The sequence below is a fragment of the Haemorhous mexicanus genome, chromosome 16 (assembly GCF_027477595.1).
Source record: "Haemorhous mexicanus isolate bHaeMex1 chromosome 16, bHaeMex1.pri, whole genome shotgun sequence".
Classification (NCBI taxonomy): Eukaryota; Metazoa; Chordata; class Aves; order Passeriformes; family Fringillidae; genus Haemorhous; species Haemorhous mexicanus.
This window is the reverse complement of record NC_082356.1, coordinates 9260454-9272510: the sequence shown is the minus strand read 5'-3', so window position 1 is coordinate 9272510 and position 12057 is coordinate 9260454. Positions and strand designations below refer to the sequence as shown.

General features: G+C 56.0%; 1 protein-coding gene and 1 pseudogene across 1 annotated transcript; one reads left to right on the top strand and one right to left on the bottom strand.

The window, feature by feature from the left end:
• LOC132334709 (zinc finger protein 850-like) overlaps positions 1-12057 on the top strand; it is an 800740-nt pseudogene that overhangs the window by 689345 nt on the left and 99338 nt on the right.
• On the bottom strand, positions 8953-10412 carry LOC132334514 (zinc finger and SCAN domain-containing protein 2-like). Its single transcript, XM_059860625.1, has one exon. The coding sequence runs from the start codon at positions 10410-10412 to the stop codon at positions 9195-9197; it is 1218 nt and encodes a 405-aa protein (XP_059716608.1). The 3' UTR covers positions 8953-9194.

The following is a 12057-nucleotide window of genomic DNA, read 5'->3' as shown; positions in this document are numbered from 1 at the left end:
TGCAGCCCAGGGCGCTGTGCTGGGGCAGGGACTCTGCTGCCTGCCAGGGACAGCTCTCAGCCGGCCCGGGAGCTGCTCCCAGCACTGGGGGACAAGATCTGGCTGGGAAGATACAGCTGGTAAGGCTTCTCCTTCTGTGGGGAGGATGCTGCATTGGTCAGGACTGCTCCCATCATGGCATTTAACTGCAGAACATTTCCATGTAGATTATACAGGGAGCACAGCAAGGGAGGGGCTGCATAAAAGCAAAAATCCTGCTTTCTTTATCTACTGCTCTGGGTTGCCTGGATGGGAAATTGCCCAAAGATATTTATCTCTCAGTTCAGGTTGAAAATAAAAAAAATATATCGCAGATCTGAGTAAACCAGGCAGTGACAGAAATCAGCACAGGGCCCCTTAGAGGCAGCATCAGTGTTGCTTTTCCAGCCTCCTCATGGTAGATCTGACTTTGCCATCAGAGCCTGCAGAGCCAGAGCTGCCCCTGGGCAGTGCCAGAGCTGGGAGGGGTTTGCAGGGCAGAGCTGAGTCCCCAGGGCTGGGCTGGGCCCTGGCAGCACTGGCAGAGCCCAGCCCTGGGCACAGGGAAGCAGCTGCTGGCAGGGACAGCTCCAGGCAGCAGAGCCCTGAGCAGGCAGTGGGGGTAAAGTTGTCCCCAGCTGTGCTGGGATATTTAAAATCTTCTCCAAGCCCAACTATTCCATGATTCCTTTTTATACAGATCCCCATGTCAAGGCACCGTAAATGTCCAACAGCAGCTCCATCAGCCACTTCCTCCTGCTGGCACTGGCAGACACGCGGCAGCTGCAGCTCCTGCACTTCTGCCTCTTGCTGGGCATCTCCCTGGCTGCCCTCCTGGGCAACGGCCTCATCATCCGCGCCGTAGCCTGCGGCCACCACCTGCACACGCCCATGTTCTTCTTCCTGCTCAACCTGGCCCTCAGCGACCTGGGCTCCATCTGCACCACTGTCCCCAAAGCCATGCACAATTCCCTCTGGGACACCAGGACCATCTCCTACACAGGATGTGCTGCACAGCTCTTTTTATTTATGTTCTTCATCTCAGCAGAGCTGTCCCTCCTGACCGTCATGTGCTACGACCGCTACGTGTCCATCTGCAAACCCCTGCACCACGGGACCCTCCTGGGCAGCAGAGCTTGTGCCCATGTGGCAGCAGCTGCCTGGGCCAGTGCCTTTCTCTATTCACTGATGCACACGGCCAATACATTTTCCCTGCCCCTGTGCCATGGCAATGCCCTGGGCCAGTTCTTCTGTGAAGTCCCCCAGGTCCTCAAGCTCTCCTGCTCATATTCAAAGCACAAGGAACTTGGACTCATTGCAGTTAGTACCTGTTTAGCCATTGGTTGTTTTGTGTTCATTGTTTTTTCCTATGTGCAGATCTTCAGTGCTGATGATCCCCTCTGAGCAGGGACAGCACAAAGCCTTTTCCACCTGCCTCCCTCACTTGGCTGTGGTCTCCCTGTTCACCAGCACTGCCATATTTGCTCACCTGAAGCCCTCCTCCATGTCCTCTCCATCCCTGGATCTGGCCCTCTCAGTTCTATACTCGCTGGTGCCTCCAGCCCTGAACCCCCTCATCTACAGCCTGAGGAACCAGGAGCTCAAGGCTGCAGTGTGGAGAATGATTTCTGGCTGCTTTCAGAAACATTAAACTGCTGGCCAGTTTCCACAAATCACTTGTAATAAACGTCATCTTTGATACTTCTTGTTGGTTTCATTTCTGATGTAATTTTTCTTTGTTTTACTTTTTTCATATTGTCCAAAAATAAATGTCATTCTTTGTACCATTTCTGATTTCATTTCTCTCTACCTTCTCTGTGGCCAAAGACTGTTCCAATGCGGGGCTGCACTTTAGGTGGCTTTAAAGGAACTAAAGGATTTCCCAGAAAAGTTTTCTGCAGAGATGCCCTTGTGTTGACTTCTCTGGAGCTGCAGCAGCAATGTCTGTGTGCAGAGCTGGGGCAGATCAGTGCTGGCACAGCAGCTGTGCCCAGCAGCAGCAGCACTTGGTGTTGCCAATGCTGCACCCGTGGCCCTGCCCCGCTGCCCTGGTGGCCCTGGTGTTGCTGTAGGGCCTGAGTGCTCTCGGGGCCGGGCACAGCCCTGGGGGTGGCAGTGCCAGGGCTGCAGCAGGGACAGGCCATGGGCACTGCTGGGGCAGCGCTGACACCTCAGGCTAGGCCCTGGGGGCTCCAGGCTCCTTGCCCAGGCTCTCTCAAGAACACGGCCAGGAACAATGCTCAGCACAGAAAACCCCCGTGAGCAGCCCCAGGGTGGCCGTGGGCAGGCTGGGGGCAAACAGCATGGCTGGTGCTCTGCAAGGGCCCTGGGGTAGATGGGAAGGAGCAGCAGAGCAGGGGCTGATCCATCCCCAGTGTGCTGGACAGCCCAGGGCAGCGTCCCAGAGCGTCCTCATGGAGCTGCCAACAACATCCCCCCTCTGCAGCCCTGGCCTCTCCCCCAGCTCACACAGGTGCCCCATCCTTGCAGGCACAGGCACGGCAGCACTGGCTCAGGAGTCCCTGTTTGCATTGCACAGAGCAGGGGGAGCACCCCCATGCTGTTGGTGTGGGGACATGAACCTGAGGGAGCACAAATGCCATCAGCCCCTGGGGCCAGCAAGGGCTGGGAATGGCAGGGAAATGACTCAGCTTTGTCCTGGCCTCTGCAGTCATCCAGAAAGTTTGTTCCCATCAGCTGGGAGTGTCCTGTCCCACTGCAGACGCTGTTGCTCAGAGCCAGGGCTGCCTGGCAGCCACCCCCAAACTGCCCTGAGCATTTCCTTGGCTTCACCTTGGCTTTCTTTCCTCTCCCCTGGTTCAGATTTCTTCCTCTTGCCCACCGCTGTTCCCTCCCCTGCAAACAGCCCATCCCTGTTTGCCCTTCCCTCTCTGGCCCCACTCCCCATTGCAGTTCCTGACTTGGCACCATGGGAATGTCCTTTGGGGAGCAGGATCATCCCACAAGTGCTGCAGGAATTGTCTGCAGGCTCCAGCAGTGCCTCCTGCTGCTCCCTTGTCAGAGGCACCACAGGCCAGGGGGGCACATCTGGGCTGCTGTGTCTGGCTCTGGGGCTCCCTGTTCTGGGCAATGAGGAGGAGCTGCAGAGGCTCTGCAGGACTGACAGGATGGGCTTTGGGCCTGGCAGGAGAAGCTGAGGGACCTGGGCTGCTGGAGCTTCTGAAGAGGAGGCCCAGGGCTCATCCTGCAACTGCTCCAAGGGTGGTTTCAGAGAATCCCAGAATCAGCAAGGTTGGAACAGGCCATGGAGATCATCAAGTCCAACCTGGGTCCTGGCACCACCTTGTCTCCCCTGAGCCTCCTCTTCTCCAGGATAAACAACCCCAGCTCCCTCTGCCACTCTGAACAGGACTTGTGTTCCAGACCCCTCCCCAGCCTTGTTGCCCTTCTCTGGACACACTCCAGCCCCTCCATGTCCTTCCTAAATTGGGGGCCAGAACTGGACACAACACTTGAGGTGCTGCCCAAGCAATGCTGAGCACAGGGGAAGAATCACTGCCCTGCTCCTGCTGGCCACACCATTCCTGATCCAGGCCAGGAGCCTTGGCCTTCTTGGCCACCTGGGCACGCTGCTGCCTCATGTCCAGCCTGCTGTCCATCAGTCCCTGCAGGTCCCTTTTTGCCTGGCTGCTGTCCAGCCACTCTGTCCCCAGCCTGTAGTGCTGCAGGGGTTGTTGTGGCCAAAGTGCAGGACCCAGCACTTGGACTTGTTAAACCTCAACTTGTTGGATTTGGGTCCTGGATCCAGCCCATCCAGGGCCCTGTGCAGAGCCCTCCTACCCTCCAGCAGATCAACTCTCCCCGACAGCTTGGTGTCACCTCAGTTCCATTAGGCCCCAGAGTGTCCCAATGGTCTCCATGATTCCATGAGGCCTCCCAGTGTCACAATGTCCCTTTGGTTCCATGGGACCCGTTGGTGTCACAAAGTCCCTTGGATCCTGGGGCCCCATTGTGTCACAATAGCCCTTGGTCCCCCAAGGCCCTGTAGTGTCACAATGGATCCTTGGTTCCATGAGGTCTGGCAGGGCAGCAATGCTCTCCTTGGTTCCACAGTGTCACAATGGCCTCTTGGTCCCAAGGGCCACCACCGTGTCAAACATGTTTCCTTCATTCCAGGAGTCCCTGAGGAGCTTGGTTCCATGGGGCCCTGCAGTGTCATTATGGCCCCATGGTGACACGAGGTCCTGCTCTGTCACAATGCTCTGCATGGTTCCACAAGGCCCTGCAGGGTCACAGTGGCCTCTTGGTTCCAGTGGGTCCTGAAGTGTTTTAATGGTGTCCATGGTTCTATGAGGCCCCACAGTGCCACAACAAACTTTTGGTTCCATGAGCTTTCGTACTGCCAACAACAGTCTCCTTGGTTCCACAGTGTCACAATGGACCCTTGGTTCCATGAGGTTCAGTAGTGTAACATGGACACCTCGATTCCATAAGGTTCTGCAGTGTCACAATAATCTCCCTGGTTCTGTGGCCCTGCTGTGGCTGATGTGTAACAATGGACCTGTGGTACCATGATGTTCCATAGTGCCACCATGGTCTCTTTGGTTCCACAAGGCCTTGCAGTGTCACCATGGACCACTGGTTCCATGAGGTGCCTGGCCTTCCACAGCCCCTCACAGCCCCTCATGACCCCTCAGAGACCCTCATGGCCCCGCACAGCCCCTCATGGCCCCTCACAGCCGCAGGCCCAGGGCACCTCCCAAAGGAGAAGGGGTCGGGCCCTGCTTGTTCTCCTTTCATTTCAGCCCCTTCACAGCCACGAGTGCAGAAAGGCTGAAATGGAGCCTTTCCCCAGCGTTTCCCTCGGGGTTAATTGCGGGCTGAAGCTCTGTGCTGGCGCTGGCCCGAGCGCCACCATCCGTGCAGCCGCCAGGCCTTTGCTGTCCCCCCGTGTCCGTTCCCTGTCCCCGAGTCCCGCCCGGCTCTGGCAGCAGCAGCAGCCGCAGCGCAGGGGGCGCGGGCCCGGCCCAGCCGGGGCTCCCAAGCAGGAGCAGCAGCAGCGCCGGCCCCTTCCCGCCTGCTCCTGCCTCAGCTTCCAAGGGCTTTTTCCAGCTGAATTCGGGACTAGAGCAACAAGCACCCACACACAGCCCTGACTCCTCAGGGCCCGCCTGTGCTGCCCTGAGCCAGCCCTCAGAGGAAGAAAGGATCAGGTTCCAGCGCTGTTTTCAGCTCGGTTTGACTCACCCTGAGGTGCCAGCAGAAGACTGCTGGTGCCTTTGCCTTGGGAATTGGAGATCATGGCTTCACTTGGCCCTCTTCTGCTTGCCACCTGAATTTTATCCATAAAACTGCAGGTGCCTCCTTCAGGTGGTGCTACCTACAGTGCTTTCATGACAGTGAAGTCAGTATTTTTGTCACGGGCATAAAGATCAGCAGACATTGGAATGCCCACCAGCCCCTGAGCACTAAGGCGAGGGGAATTAAAGCCACACAGGCCACATTTGCAGCGCTCAAACACAGCCGTGTTGCTGGCACTGTTGAAATAGAATGAACTGACAGAGGCCATCAGAGAAATTGCCTCTGCAGTGTGGAATTAAATTAGAAAATCCACCAGGAAAAACAGAAACCAGAACTTCTCGACTTGCTTCATTTCTCTTTCCCAGCAGCAGGAAACGCAGATGCCCAGAGGAATTATGCACTGCTGAGCCCAGTTGGAGCCCAGGCTCTGCCCAGTCCCAGCAGGAACCTGAGCCCAGCCCAGGGAGCTCAGCGCACGCGGGGCCAGGCCCAGAGCCCCGGGCACGGCCGCCCATTGCGGGGCAGCAGCGCAGACAGAATGTCCTGCGGCCCAAACCTCCTGCTCCTGCCACACAGCGCCAGCCTTCTCCCCCTCCTCCTCCTCTCCCAGCACGGCACAAATTCCAGCTTAGAGGAGGCTTCCCCAGAGAGGGCTCCGGCTCCTGTTCCAGCCTGAGTGTCCCTGCAGAGGAACAGGGCATCTTTCAGGCAGTTCCACAAGCTCCGGCTTCTCCCTTCATGGAGAGTCTGGGATGCAAATGGCCTTGCTAAGAAAGCCAAAACCCAAGGGAATGGAATAGTAGTTATTAGAAAAAAAAAATCACCCTTCTTTCAGGCAAGGTTCACCAAGTCATTCCCTGCATTTCTCCTTTTCAGATTCTTTCAGTCAGCTGCTCTGAGAGGTCCAGCTTGTTCTAGTGCCTACCACGAACTGATTGTGCTCTTGATTTATGCACCAAGGCACCAGATGTGAAATCATCTACACTGAACTCAGAAACAAACTCCCTCTGTCAGAGCATTTCACGTTCCAGATAATTTTCAAGATGTCCATTGAGAGGCTGGAATGATTATCACCCAACTCTCTACTTGTGGCTGCAGGCTCTGGAGATTCTTTCTCTGCATTCAGCCAGGCTTGTATTCCCTAACAAATCCTGGTACCTCCTCCTGTTTTCTTAGCCTAGAACAGTAACGATAAAAACCTTACCCACAGCACAACTCTCCAGTCCACCAGGAAAAGAAAGGACAAGTTGTCAAGTTCTCAAAACCTTTGTCCTTCTTTCCTGCAAGAGTCCTGCTGCACGCAGTGTGGAAAGCCAAGGGAAGCTGCAGGTGGTGGCACAGCTTGTGACAGGAGCTCGACCTTGTTCTCCAGGAAAGGTTCTTGAGAAGAGCAGACAGGACTGTGGAAAACAGTCCTGGAAAACTGAAACAGCTTTCCAGAAGTGCAATGAAAATGGAAACAATCTGAAATGCTTTCCTCTATTTATTTCTCTGCTTCCTTTTTCCATCTTGCACTACTTCTCCATGCCACTAATTTCAAATGCATCTCACCTCCAAGATCGATGACTTAGAGTTTTAGACAGTATAAAATACCATGAGCTGTTGGAACCCTGGATGCTGAGAATTGTAAACTTCCTGTGCTTAAAGGCAAAGACGCACAAGAGAACACTGCACTTGACCTGAGGCTGTGGAGAAGGCTTCAAAAATTGACTGGTAGTACTGGGATTACAGGTGTGTAGTTGGTTAGAAATGTGTAATATCACAGGGTTGAAAACTTAAGACTTTGGGGTTTTAGAATACAGAAATAAATATGAAGCAAGATGGAGGTTTTAGGCTGGAGGCAAGTTGTTCTTCTTCACCTTCTTCCTTCTTCAAGTGTTTGGGTGATGGTTTGCAATTGGACAGAAAAGTCTGCATTGTGGGCTTCGAGGGATCAGTTATTGAGTTAAAAGGGAAAATAATCTAGATATCATTTCTTAATTGGATAGTTGAGTCTTAAAAGACCTTGTAACAAGAGATAGTTAGCCATTTTGTGCCTTGCTAATGAAAAGCTGCTGAACTCATGGTTATGAGGCCATTTCACCGATAAGAAATAATAAACACCTGAGTCCAAACATGAACTACCATCTCAAGTGCCTTCAATCCCAACCATGAGAAATGGATAATGAGCTACACAGTTTGCCTTCCCTGTTTTTGTTGGAAAGCAATGCTGGAGCCATAAGTGCAGTGCTTGGGTCAGGCACGAATCCTGCAGCCAGGGAATGTGCCCCGCCAGTGTGAGACCCTCAGCAGGGACAATACTCAGCAGCATTGCTGTGCTCGGTCTCCATAGAGCCATGCCAGGACCAGCGGCTGAGCTCAGGAGCCAACACAGCCCCTGCCCTGCTCCAGAGCCCCTTGGCAGGGTGGGCTCCTGCCCTGGCTCTGTGTGCCGGGAGCCGGCAGCGCTGGGTGCAGGGCGCCCAGGGAGGGCACAGAAACGCTGGGTGAGAAATGCTGGGGGACAGCGAGATGGGCACAGGAGCAGCACACACAGCGGGCACAGCCTGCAGGAGAGATGGCCAAGGGGAGAAACCAACAGACTTCTCAGGAGGGTGGAGAACAAACCTTTAGTTGCAAACTTCAGAGAATGAGGTACTTGGGAAATCTTAAATCAACATTGAATGACATTAAAGCACTTGACAAAGCCCTGACTTAGCAAACTCTAACCTGTCCAACTTCAAGTTATCCAGATTTCGAGAAGAGGAGGTCAGGAGAAGAGAGAGAGGGAGAGAGAGACCCACAGACAGTCTTGGATTTCAGCTGCTGTGAGCTTCAGGGCCACGGGATGTGTCAGTGTCACACCCGTGTTACAGCCTGACCTGCTCTGGTCCTTCTCACAGGGGGGGTTTTTGGGGTGCCAGGGGCTTGGCAGCCACTTTGGGGCTGGGTCAGAGGCTGCAGTGGCTGGGGCAGGACAGTGACCACCCCACCTATGCAGAACTCTCCCTGCCCCCACACACACACTGCAGGTATCTGAGACTCTTCATCCTTTCTCTGCTCTCCAGCATCAAGGCAAGGGACTCTGGTTACAGCTCTGAGCTCGTGCCAATGGCAACCACCCCGGCAATGGGGATCCAGGGAGCTGCTCTCAGGAAACCCCCAAGACCTGGGCAGTGCCCCAAAACCGCCTCAGAAACGTGAGATACCCCAAAATCTCTTCAGGAACGTGGATTATTGAAAAACTCACTCAGTAATGGGCTCTCCCTCCCTTCATCATCCCCAAACTTTAGCTGTCTCATTCCAGACCCCAGCCCACCTCCCCAGTCCCAACCCCAACCCATCCCACCACTCCTGGACTACATGACCCCCTTCCCAAGCCATATTTCCCCCATTTCAAACCTTCCAAACCCCATCCCACCCATCCTGCCCCACACAATGCCCATCTCACCCCTCCAGATTTGAAGCCCACTTTGCCCAATCCCCTTCCAACCCCATTCCATACCAAGGGGCTGTGGAATCGAGGAATTTTGGGGAGAGAGTGAGTGGCATTGAAGTGACAGATCGAACCCTCTTGTCTCTTTGAGTGCCAAGAAGGGAGACAAGTACACCAAATACCCCCAAAACCCCCAAGTTCTCCCAATTATCTCCCTGAAACCCAGATTCCCCTGAAACACAAGTAAAAAGTGAGGCTTTAGAAGCCTTTGATGAATTTATTGATTTTTACCCAATTTTCTCTGTTTTAAAGAGATGAAGATGAATCCAAAGAAAATTAGGGCCAAAACAAAAGAATAACCAGCCCGGTGTCTTCCCAAAATGGATCACAGGGAATGTGGGTCACCAGGGCTCTGACCAATGTGGGGCCTCCCATGGCGGATGAAGTTGGGGCAGTGCACAAAGCTCTTCCTGCAGCTGGGGCAGTGGCAGGACTTCCCTTACCAGTGCCTCCGTTGGTGTTGGGTCAAGTTAGAGCTCCAGCTGAAGCTCTTCCCACACTGGGGACACTCGTAGGGCCTCTCCCAGGTGTGGATGCGCCGGTGGGTGATGAGGGTGGAGTTGCGGTTGAAGCCCTTCCCACAGTCAGGGCAGAGGAAGGGCCTCTCATCCGTGTGGATCTGCTGGTGCTTGAGGAGATGGGAGCTGGTCTGAAACCTCTTCCCACACTGGGGACACTCGTAGGGCCTCTCCCCAGTGTGGGTCATTTCATGGATGATCAGTTGGGAACACCAACTGAAGGTCATCCCACATTCCCCACATTTGTATGGCCTTTCCCCAGTGTGGCTCCTCTGGTAGCAGATCAAGTGGGAATGCTGGCTGAAGCTCTTCCCACATTCCCCACACTCATAGGGCCGTTCCCTGGTGTGGATCCTCTGGTGGCGGATCAGGTTGGAGCTCCAGCTGAAGCTCATCCCACATTCCCCACACTCATAGGGCCTCTCCCCAGTGTGGATGCGCTGGTGGCTGACAAGGTGGGAGTTTTGCTTGAAGCCCTTCCTGCAGTTGGGGCAGCAGAAAGGCCTCTCCTCTGTGTGAATCCGCTGGTGCTTGAAGAGATGGGAGCTGCTCCGAAACCTCTTCTGACACTCCCCACACTTGTAGGGCCTCTCCCCAGTGTGGATGCGTTGGTGGATGACGAGTTCTGAGCTGTACCTGAAGCCCTTCCCACATTCCCCACACTCGTAGGGCCATTCCCCAGTGTGGATCCTCTGGTGGCTGATCAGGTCAGAACTCTGCCTGAAGCTCTTCCCACATTCCAAGCACTTGTAGGGCTTCTCTCCATCATGAAGCAGCTCATGGACCACCAGCTTTGAGCTCTGGCTGAAGCTCTGCCCACTTTCCTGGCACAGGGTGGGTCTTTCCTCCTCAGAGCACCCTGGCTGGCTTTGCAGCCCCTCCTCCTGCAAGATCCCCAGGGCTTTTCTTCCCCGTTGGATTCCTGTGCCCTGGAGCTGCTCAACACAGCCTCTTCCACGAGGTTCTGCTGTGGGGATTTGTCCTCCCTGGTCTCCATCCTCAGCTCCTTCCCTGGGGGAGGCAGGACAAGGAGAGAATGGGACTTGCCTGTGTGCCAGAGGGAAGGGGAAGGAGATCCCCCCACTGCTTCCCCAGCAGGACGGCGTTGGCAGCAGGGTTGTCCTGCAGCCAGGGGCCATGCTGGGCTGGGAGATGGAGCAGGAAAGAGGGGGAAATGGGCACTGACTTCCTCCTCACCTGCCTGGGTGTCTTGAGGCATCATCTTCTTCCTCAAAGCCTCTTCCTCCTCCATGTGGCCAAGGTTTGGGAATGGGAAATCCTGGTTTGGGGAAAAACAAGGAATGAGCACCTTGAGTTTGAAGGTCCCTCTGCCCAAGTCCATCTCTACAAATCACCAGCCATCTGGGGTCCATAAAAGCCTCCCAAAAAAACAAGACTCATCCCTGAAAATGCCTCCCAGGAGTTCCCTGTCTCTGGTCTGCCCCCTTTGGTGTTTGGGGTTCCCCCCTGTCCCAGCTGTTTGGGGTCACACTTGTATTGGGGGTCCCCCCTCTACTCGGTCCCTGCCCTCCTCAGGCAGCTGGGAGTCCCAGGAATCCTAAAAGTTTCCCCTTTTCGCTCTCCCCACTTAGGGATGCTGGGGGTCTTGCAGTCCGGGGCCCCCTTCTCCCCTCACTCTCTGCTCTGGGCTACAGGGGCTCCAAGGAGTCCCCCCTGCCCCTCTCCAGGCTCTTGAGGGTCCCGCCAATGGCGGCGCTCCCCCTCTCTGGGCTCCCCACTCTGGGCTCCTGGGGGACACAGGGCTCCCCGAGGGCCATCCGCGGCTCGGCTTTAAAGCCCTGCCAGCTCCAAACATCCCCCCAAAAAAACCCCAAACCCAGGCACCCCCGGGATATTCCGGCCGAGCTCCCCCTCCCTGTGCACCTGCGGAATGGGGGGCGATGCTCCCGGGCTGCTGTGAATTCAGGCAGCGCTGGAGCCACGTGGGTCCCCGTCCCCTCCTCCCGCTGCTTCCTGCTGTCGCTCCGCCTCTTCCTCCCTCCCTCCCTCCTCCTCCTCCTCCCCTGCTGCCGGAGCCCTCGCGTGTCCGAACGCAGAGAGGGCTGGGGGGATGCCAGGACTGGGAGTGACTGGGCTCTGCTGGGATCATGCTGGGAGCAGCTCCTGGGTGACTGAGTTCTACTGGGATCATACTGGGATCATACTGGGAGTGAGTGGGAGCAGCGCGATGGCTCCAGCGCTGGGGCTGGAGGCGCTCCTTGGGGGCCAGGGGGGAGTGGGACCACCGGCACCGGGACCCTGAACGGCCACTGCAGGCACTGGCACCCTCCTGCTCCCCTTATCCTGCACAGTGGCCTCCTTGAATTCCTCCATTACTGGACGTCAGAACCCCCTGCTCCCTGCATCCCTTGGCTCCCAGCCTCCAGACTTGCCGTGTGCCTGACCCTGGGACACCCTGGAATGCCTTGGACCCCCATTCCTGCCTTTCCCAGCCCCCAGCCCCACCTTTGTGCAAAACGAGAGACCCCCCTGAACTCCCCCTTCCCGAACATCCCGGGTATCCCCACCCTGGTACCCCTTTTTTGGGAAACCCTGAGCCCCCTTGAGCCCTATTTCCTGGGCTCAAAGACCCCCTGGAATTCCCTTCTACCTCTGCACGTCCCTGCACCCCCATTTCCGTGACCCTGAGACCCCCCTGCACCCCTTTATCCGGAACAACTCAACCTTTTCCCAGCGCCCGCCTCTCCCAGCCCCCAGCCCCACCCTTTTCCCTGACCTGGGACCCCTGGGCCACCATTCCTGCATTTCCCAGCCCCCAGCCCC

Bases quoted from the DNA above. Each gene is read 5' to 3' on its own strand.
- LOC132334514 (XM_059860625.1), bottom strand. From the start codon at position 10,412: ATGGCCCCTGGCTGCAGGACAACCCTGCTGCCAACGCCGTCCTGCTGG.